Genomic DNA, 9,826 nt, shown 5'->3' with positions numbered 1-9,826 from the left:
TTAAGAAATGTATGTAAATAATTCGGAAGCACTCATCTCTCTGCATTTTGTAAATTTACTAGAAAACTAAACATTTTACATAAAAAACACAAGAGACAAAAAAATTTCTAAATTTAATGGTCTTTCTAAAAATCTTATGATACTTGCTGTACCTTTGCAGAAAAATTTTTTTTAGCAAAAAATAGGATACAGGGTGATAAAAAACATCCTTCTGCTTTCTCGATTTTATTCATATCCGCATTATTTATTGATTTCCTAAAGCTGATTAGGCCCTGAAAATTTCAGTAAGTTTTCTTTTTCCAACAAAGAGTTACGTCATAAAAACTACTTTTATAGTTGCACCTTTGAAGGTCTGTAACTTCAAAATGGTGCGTTTAAGAGGTTATGTTTATTAGAGTTTTTAGTCATATTTTTTTATGTACTATCACCACCCAAAGTTTGTAACATACCTTACGGGACACCCTGTATAGTCATTAACGTTATTGAAACTGACAGCTGCTATACAGCTCGTTGAGAAATGAGGTTAAGTTGGTCGCTATAAGCTACTCCCTACGTCCAATGTGTCAGAGCCAACTTCGACCACGTTTTTATTTGAACGCTCGTTAGAAATTCAAAAAACGCAATAATATACAGGGTGGTCCATTTAGAATAACAAAGTTATGTAGCACCCACGCGAAATGAAACACCCTGTAAAGCTAAAATATTTTCTTTACATGGCCTACATGATTCCAGACAACTTTTATTAAAACCATTTTTTTATAAACTTTACAGTTACAGAGTTACAGAAGAATCCCTCTTAAGTGGAACACCCTGTCTTTAATTGTTATAATCATTAGCATTTTTAAATTTATGTATCTATGAGATAAAGGTGAGTAAAATTAATATGGGCTTTATTATCTCATGTAATACTTTATATGGATCTTATATATTGATAAATTAACACTCGTAGACCTCCCTCCTACTCCAGGAGACGTATAATTTATAGAAGCGACCGCGCGATACGGATGTATTCGATATAGTGAGCGTAGTTCCAGTGTGATAAATATTTCAAAATGATGTGCATTCTACCTCTGATAGTGCTATTCACGTGGCCCTGCCACGGAGCGAACATACTAGCGATTTTGCCGTCGCCGTCATACAGCCACCAAATAGCTTACACGCATATATGGAAGGAGTTGTCTTTGAGAGGCCATAAGGTGACGTTAATTACGACCGATCCTGTTAAAGACCCAAAGCTGACGAACTTGACTGAAATTGATATGAAGTCGACATACGAGCTCATGGGAAAACTTTCTAACATATCAAAATCAGCATTTACAATGTGGAATGTGTACAGAACTGTCCAGAATTTCCTTAATTCTGTAGCTGAGGCTCAACTGTCTCATGCTGAAGTTCAAAGTTTAATCCACAATAAGAGTCACTTCGACGTGGTCCTAGTGGAGTTTATATACGTAGAATTTTTGGCATTCGCAGAAATATACGATTGTCCTAAAATTCTATTTTCTACGTTCGATCCGTACTCTCTCATCCATAGCCTGTTAGGAAATCCAATAAATCCGGTTCTGTATCCAGATATGGGAGCAACTTTCTATGGTTCCTTGAATTTTAAAGAGAGGGTTACAAGCTCTCTTTTTACTTTGTACAGTTTGTATTACTTCTATTATGAATCATATTACCAGAAAAGTGAAATTATAAAGAAGTACTTCAGCATTTCAAGAACTGCGCATGAACTGGTGAGTGACGTAGACATGCTGTTCCTCAATGTGAATCCAATTTTACAACCCATAAGAGCACTTGGACCTTCCACCATCATGATTGGTGGTAACAGAGGTGTGATTGACTCTACTCCTCTGCCTAAGGTATTTTTAAAAATATACAGGGTGTCTCATAATTAGCTGCCAACCCTGAATAGGCCGATTCTATGATCAAAACTAAGTAAAAAAGTTCATATGAACATGGGTCCGGAAATGCTTCCTAAGGGCACAGGGACCCGTTGAAGAGGGAGGAATGGAAATAATTTTTTTGCAATATCTCTCAATCGCGTTGTGATAAATGAATGAAATTTGGTATACACAGCTAAATTTTGATGAGCAATTTGATGGACTAATCCATTTATTTCCACAAGGTCCATTGGGGTGGGTACGGGGGCCCTTGGTACTTTGCGTGTAACTTTTTCATCTTTGACTTTTTAACAAATTGGACAGCAAATTCCTTTTTCCCGAACTGTTTTACGTTAAAAAGGTACTCTTGTTTCAAATCGTTATCTTTAACGGTTTCTGAGAAAATCGCTCTTGAATTAATCCCACTTTGGTCAATTTCATAGTAATTTAAACAAAAAAAATTTTTTTGTTTAAATTTAATCTAATTTTAATAAAAAAATAATAATAAAAAATTAAATTAAATTAAAATTAATCCTTTAAATGGAAAATAGAGGAAAGGAAAATTATTATTATTATTATTTGTCGCATCTGTATTAGTAAGTAACCTGTAAAAAATTTGTTATTTGTATCTCGTTCGACTTTCAAATTACAGCCAATTTTTATAATTTTTTTGGAAACTTTGATGGCCCATATCTCTTCAGGGGTAAACATTTTACCAAGGCGATTTTTTGTAGATCGTGTTCTTTGGAAATGTAGATTCACTGGTATCATTTATGCTACTCCATTCAAAAACACCCTGTAGAGTGTGTATTCACATCGGCAAGTCAAACATGAATGAACGCATTCCCGTCTTTGTTTAAGAACATTCTATTACACATTTTCCCTTAGAACCGTAATTTTTTGAGATGCAGGATATTAAAGCTTTCAAAACGATCTGTGTCTTCGGACCAAGTGAAACAAATTTCCAATCCAAACTGATGAGACAGGCATTAAGTATGATGGTTACATACTCCTAAAAAATTATGAATCGCCAATGGAAAATATATGTATTTTCTTGTCATATTTTTGAAATGCAAATTTAATTTTGAGGGAAAAATGTTCTGATGATCCGGTTAAAATTGTTTAAATGAATTTATTAAAAAATAATCAAAATGACGTCTCATTCTCAAGATACATTTTTTACATTTCAAAAATAACAAAAAAATTCTTTCCGACCGGTGGCGTGCCATAGTATTTAAGTAAAAAATAGTAAAATACAGGGCATATTTCGATTTATTGATACGTGTACAATGAGCAGAAAACATTTTTTTATTTTGCCATATCTTAAATAATAAAAAATTGACACATAAAATTTACATTTATTTCAATAATTTCAAAAAGGCAATTTGCATTTTATTCGAACGACACATACTTTTTTTGCGAAATTTATTTTTTGATTAAAAAAAATCGCTATTCCGAGAGATGTGATTAACATGATGTTACTCATTTCGCATAAAAGTCGCTGATGTACTTTAAAAAATCATAGCACGTATATCTCAGTTGCGAGCAAATTATAGTTTCCAGATTTGTGACTGTTTAGGGTCTATTTAAAGTATATCTGAGCTGTTCTTCGGTTGAACTCGATGAACCAGATCAGATTAAAAATCTAGAAGGCTTTGGACTTTTAAATTGTAGAGTCTGCATTTAAGCATGTAACATATTTTCATAATTTTAACAGGACTAAATATTTTCACAATTTCGGATATCTCCATTGCCTTCTAGGTTTTTAAGGTGAAAAAATTAAAGCTGGCGTTTTTTCCCCATCATTTGTACCAACGGATAAGCATATTAATGTTGAAATATAGTTTAAAGTGAACAAACCGGCAGCGTTTTGTCGGATGCGGCTACTCAAATTTGTTTTTTTTTTCAAAAACTCCTTGATTTGTACCACCTGCAGACTATGAAATTCGGCTTTAGGAATATAATTTGACCACAAAAGTGCAGTTAATAATGTCGGTAGCGTTTGTTAATTGAAACATAGGTACCGGCGTGAACATTGTAGCAGTCTGTGAGTGCAAGCGGGATGGATTCAAGCTCGTAAACGCTCAGCGGATGGAGAAGGATATATTTGTGTGAAAATATAAGCAAATATATATTTTATTGAAACTTAACATTCAGTTCTTTGGGAGACACTTTGTTTTAATCGGAAGTGTGTACACATTTCATTCTTTTCTAATGGCGTGTCTATAAACTTGTCATTAGTGTCCGACCGAACTTTGAGTTTCGGTTTCGGTTTCGGCATAGTTTCGGCAAACAAAACGGGTTTCGGTTTAGTTTCGGTTTCGACTGCCATCCAGCCGAAACTACGGCCGAAACCGTAACTGAATTCGAGAGATTTCGCGCTGCGATCGGACATGCTCGATGCACTGATTGTGAGCTGCGAGCGACGAAGAGTCATTTTGCCGGGTCCACGCTCATAGTCGTATCATAACTAACTTGTTTTGTTTGTGTCTGTGCATCGTGAAATTTGCATTAAAAATATCTAGTTGTTGTACTTAGTAGGTAGGTACATTTTAATTTTAATTTTATTGTAGTTGATTAACAAGAGTGCCATATAAAATGACCAAAGTTAATTTAATAATAAATAATTTGAAGAAGTTAATTTGTTCTTAAGATGAAAGATATTTTTTTGTTTTCTGTAAGTATCTAAACATATTATGTAAAAAGTAATTTTGTTTTGTACCTTTTATTTTATGTTATTCGTAAATAATATTAAAAATAAATAGTAGGTAGTAGGTTCAAATTATTTATTTTTTTATTTATTTCAAAAAGTACAAATAATTTATTTGAAATAAGGTGTGATAATATGTTATATTAATGATTAGTTCAAATATCAGAGAATAAATAAAGACTGACTAATTATGATTGACTATTTATTTTTCTTCCCACAAAAATATGACCTTATATGGAAGTTTCGGTTTCGGTTTCGGCCGTAAAAAGTAGTTTCGGTCGGACACTACTTGTCATGCTACATTTTTTAACTTATAATCATCTATCTAAAATAAGTGAAAACTTATACCATTACGAAAGCATTTTTTTTCTAAAGATTGTTTATTATTTTAATCCTTCATGACGGCCTAATAGAGCTTTTTATTTTCGTGGCATTCAAAGAAACGTGGCGGCAGATTAATGAGCATGTGTTGTTTACTAATGTACTTATACCATTACGAAAGCCATACTTCCAGCGTGTGCATTTGTTTCTAAACATTGTTTATTTTAATCCTTCATGACGGCCTAATAGAGCTTTTTATTTTCGTGGCATTCAAAGAAACGTGGCGGCAGATTAATGAGCATGTGTTGTTTACTAATGTCGCTTAACATTAAAATTGACATTTTTCATAAAATATTAAATCAAATGTAGTTTTCTTATATACAGGGTGTCTCATAATTAGTCTCCAATAACTTATTACATACTTGATTATATTGCCATCAAAAATTTTTATAGGACAAGACTTGATTATTTTCATCGGTAGAATATGCCATTAAAGTTAAACTTATCATTAACCACCTGTATAGTTCCAACATAAAAGTTGAAAATTCATTTCTGATTTTATATCAGTAAATGCACTAATTTGCTGTTTAACAGAAAAGGTACATAGTACATAATTTTGTTCCATTTTTTATTTATTACATCCTGTACTTACATAGTTTCACAATGAATTGTCCAAATTCTATTCTAAAACAGCTAAGTATATGTATTTAAACACAATGATTTTATAATTGTTTTCTAGGACCTTGCTAACTTCTTAGACAACGCTAAGGACGGTTTTGTTTACTTTAGTTTAGGGAGCAACGTAAAGAGCAAAGACCTTCTTACTGAAACACGAGAAGCGATAATCGAAGCATTTAGAGAGTTACCATTTAAGGTTTTATGGAAATTTGAAGCGGACGAACTCCCAAATAAACCAGACAACGTTAAAATTATCAAATGGGCTCCACAGCAGGCAGTTTTGTGTAAGTTGTAACTACGATTGAGTCTTATTAACTTCACTACATATTCATATTTACACATAGACGCTGGAGAAACTATTTAATTATGTTTGTTGTAGCTCATCCAAACATAAAGGCTTTTGTTACCCAAGGTGGATTGCAATCCTTTGAGGAGGCACTTTATTGTGAGGTGCCTTTTGTAGTAATACCGTTTTTCGGAGACCAGGAACAGAATGCGAAAGTAATAGAAAATAAGGGTATGGGTGTAGTTATCAATAAAAAATTTTCCGTGGGCAAAATAGAACTGAAAAATGCTATCCTAGAAGTTACTAAAAACACAAAGTAAGTTAAAATGGTATCACTATCACCACTCTGTATATTACTGCATTTTCAACTTCCTCGTTCATTTTAATATTTTGTGTATAAAAGATTACTTTTTCGAGTTACTCTAGATGCGAATTACTATAAAAATCTGTTAGTACTTATAAAATGTCAGATTAAACAAATAATACGTGTATTTTGTACAAATAATTTGTCATAGTCCAGGAGGTAGAGCATTCGAGGTGTTTGAATTTGAAGTCATCCATTTCGTTGTACAGAAAAATCACAAATATATGTAGAATAAGAATCTGAGTTTGCCTATTCCAAAAAATTATTGCTAAATTCAGGGGAATAACAAACATAGAAAAAGAACGAAAAATTACCCGTTTTTCGACATATTCTTCCCTGTAGCATTGAAAGTAAGCCCTAAATAAAAAAAATCGTTCTTTATTTTTTGTTTATTTGAAGGTATTCTATAAGTTGCAATAACTGCGGATAAAAATAGGTGTATTTTGCATTAACAATGGACAGGAAATAGTAGAAAATCATATTATATTTGGAGAAATTTTTAAAATAAGTAAATATTTATAAATGTTGATGAAATTTTGTGAATAAATAGTAAAACATATGTCAATTCTACCCTAAAAATTGTGCAACAATCGATCCCGTGATTTTCTATTAACAGGATTGTTAATTAAGAAAATTTGAAAAAGTTTATCGTATACCGTGGATTTAAGTTAAGATTTAGAAAGGGCACAAAATTTTTTAGAGATACTTGTTTTTACACTTTTATAATAATTTGGATTTTTTTTTAATTTTTCGACAATTTACTCTATAAACAATTATTTATTGTCCAGGGAATTTTTATTGCAATCGACAAAATCTTGCACATATAAAAACTACGTCGTAACGCCTTTTAAAAAAATTGGAAATGATTATAAAAGTGTAAAAATAGGTATTTTTAGTATTGATCATTGTTTATTATGACAACAAGACAATTGAGTGCCCGTTTTAAACCTTCATTTAAACCCACGCCCACGACACGCGATATATCTCAATTAACAATCCCGTCAATCGAAAACCACGCGATCGATCGTTGCAAAATTTTTAGGGTAGAGTTGACATATGCTTTACTATTTGTTCACACAGTTTCATCCATATTTATAAATATTTACTTATTTTAAAAATTGCTCCAAATATACTTATGATTTTCTACTATTTTTCGGCCATTAACTCAAAGTTAAACTTTTTTGATTCGAAGTTGTCGTAACTTTATAGAAAATCGTCAAATAAACAAAAAATAGAGAATGACTTTTTTACTGGGAAAAATATGTCGCAAAACGGGTCATTTTTTTTTTGTATTGTTATTGTTCCCCTGAAGTTAGCAATGATTTTTTGGAATAGGCAAACTCGGATTCTTATTCCACATAATATTTGTAATTTTTCTGTACAACAAAATAGATTACTTCAAACACAAACGCCAAAGCCTACTTCTACTGCTCCACCGCCTGGACTATTAAAAATTCGTAGGAACAGATTTTTCAAATGAATAGTTCAATTCAATTCAAGAAAATCCAAACTGCAGCATCTTTATTTATTTCAAATATTTTCTGAAGGAAGAAAGATACAAACTTGCGGTTTTAATTCTTTGTTTCAGCTTGAAAAACTCACTTTTGAGAGAGAATTTTGAAAATTAAATATACAGTGTTCCATTTAATAATCAACATTTATAGCAAATACTCAGTGTGGCTGAAAATATTTATAGCTGATCAACATTGAGGTAAATTTTGGCTGACACTTTTTTCTAAAATTATGGAACTTTGGAACACTATATAATTTATTATGTAGTTTTCTACATCTTTTATTCTTACCTTTTTTTCATATCTTAAGGTATAAACAAATATGAGAATTTTCGCCTGACCACCTTTCGATTTTCACTTTCAGATATCATGATGCGGTAAAAAGAGTGAAGCAATGGGTTGTAGATTCTCCAATGACTGGCCTCGAAAAAGCAGTTTGGTGGACAGAATACGTCATCCGAAATAAAGGAGCCAAGCATCTAAGAAATCCAGCTGCAGATATTCCGCTTTATCAATATTTTCTCGTAGATGTTATCGGTTTTCTTGTTTTGGCAATAAGTGCGACATTTTTACTTCTGTTTTTATTTATTAGAACAATTTGTAGGTTAGTGGTTTCGAAATATGTAAATAAGATAAGTAAGAAAAAGTCTGCATAAATTTATTTTTAATTATTACAGTATATAACCTCATTTTACGTGAAATTTTATTGTTTTGATGGTTTGAAACTGAAACGATTTTTGAGTTGAGAAGTTGAGCTGGAAGGAAATGGATGATAATCTATTTGTGATTTTAAACAAAAAAAAAGTATAATTAGGTTTCCTGACATAATACAAAAAGTAAATGTATAAACAAATTTCCATAATTCATAAATTTTGTAATATTAGTGAGAATGATAATTTAAATAAATAAAGGGATTATGCTTAAATTACGTTTTTTTTACATTTTTACAAAAAGTGAATATTTACGACCTACTACTATCCACAGCTTAAACATAGTGTAGATATTTATGAATCGACGTGGATCTGCATTGCCTATCTCCTCTTTCCGCTGCTGATTTGGTATTATATTACAGAGTACCTCGATGATTGTCTACAACTGCACAGTGACTTAAATACTCTATAAAATGGTGTGATAAGAACAAATTACATTTGAACATGAATAAGTGCATCAATGGACATGTTTTAAATCACACAGGCATGTTTAAAAACCTGGGAATAACCTTTGACATATGATAATAGTATTGAAGGTATTCAAAGGAAATTTTTAAAATTCTTAAGCTTCGAGATGAATCGCCACTATCTTTGAATTGGTTATAACAATTCCTTTTAGATCGCTTTGAATACAGATGGTTGTTGCAATGCAGGGATGCAAAGTCTAATCAGTTTATATCAGTTTGTAAATGGCCTAAAAGACTGTCGACAGGTTTTTGAAAAAAAGTAGTTTTAGACCAACTAACTTAACCATTGCACAATGGTTCGGTGTTGAAAGTTATTAATTACATTTTGAATAACATTTGGTGTTATGTTACGAACTTCTTCTCTGATACGATTTTTCAATCCTTCGATAGTTTCTGGTTTGTTCACAAAACTTTGCTTTTTAGATAATTTCACAAAGAAATGTAGTGGGGTTAATCAGAATCCTGTCTCATTTCGTTGTCTATGGGCAACCCTCAATAAAAATGGTAGATGTTTAGAGTAAACAATTAGCGCGATTAAGTGCAGTCAAAAAAGTTTCTAAATAATGTGCTATTTTGTAGTTTTATGATAAAAGTTTCTCAAGTAAAATAAGAAGTACTTATATTTTATCAAATTATGATAATCAGAAGAATTAATTAATGGCTTCTTCTGCTTACTGTTTTCATATTTGATCTAAATTAGTTTTTAAAACGAACTTTTTTTTTTCGGTTTTCCTTTATTATTGACCATATATTACTCATTATATGTCATACATTATATATTACATATTATATAACAAATACTGTATACCATACACCATATACCACTTTCTATATATCATATATTATATACATATATACAGGTATACACGTATATACATATGTACACACATATTTTGTTA

General features: G+C 31.4%; 1 protein-coding gene across 1 annotated transcript; it reads left to right on the top strand.

Moving 5' to 3' along the window:
- The first annotated feature begins 957 nt into the window (after window positions 1-957).
- Window positions 958-8,655, top strand: LOC108903715 (UDP-glucuronosyltransferase 2B7). Its single transcript, XM_018705991.1, has 4 exons — window positions 958-1,859; window positions 5,651-5,873; window positions 5,969-6,191; window positions 8,115-8,655. The coding sequence occupies exons 1-4, from the start codon at window positions 1,053-1,055 to the stop codon at window positions 8,404-8,406; spliced, it is 1,545 nt and encodes a 514-aa protein (XP_018561507.1). The 5' UTR covers window positions 958-1,052; the 3' UTR covers window positions 8,407-8,655.
- The last annotated feature ends 1,171 nt before the right edge of the window (window positions 8,656-9,826 follow it).

This window comes from Anoplophora glabripennis, unplaced genomic scaffold (assembly GCF_000390285.2).
Source record: "Anoplophora glabripennis isolate ALB-LARVAE unplaced genomic scaffold, Agla_2.0 scaffold63, whole genome shotgun sequence".
In the NCBI taxonomy this organism is placed as follows: domain Eukaryota; kingdom Metazoa; phylum Arthropoda; class Insecta; order Coleoptera; family Cerambycidae; genus Anoplophora; species Anoplophora glabripennis.
This window is presented reverse-complemented; position numbering and strand designations above follow the sequence as displayed.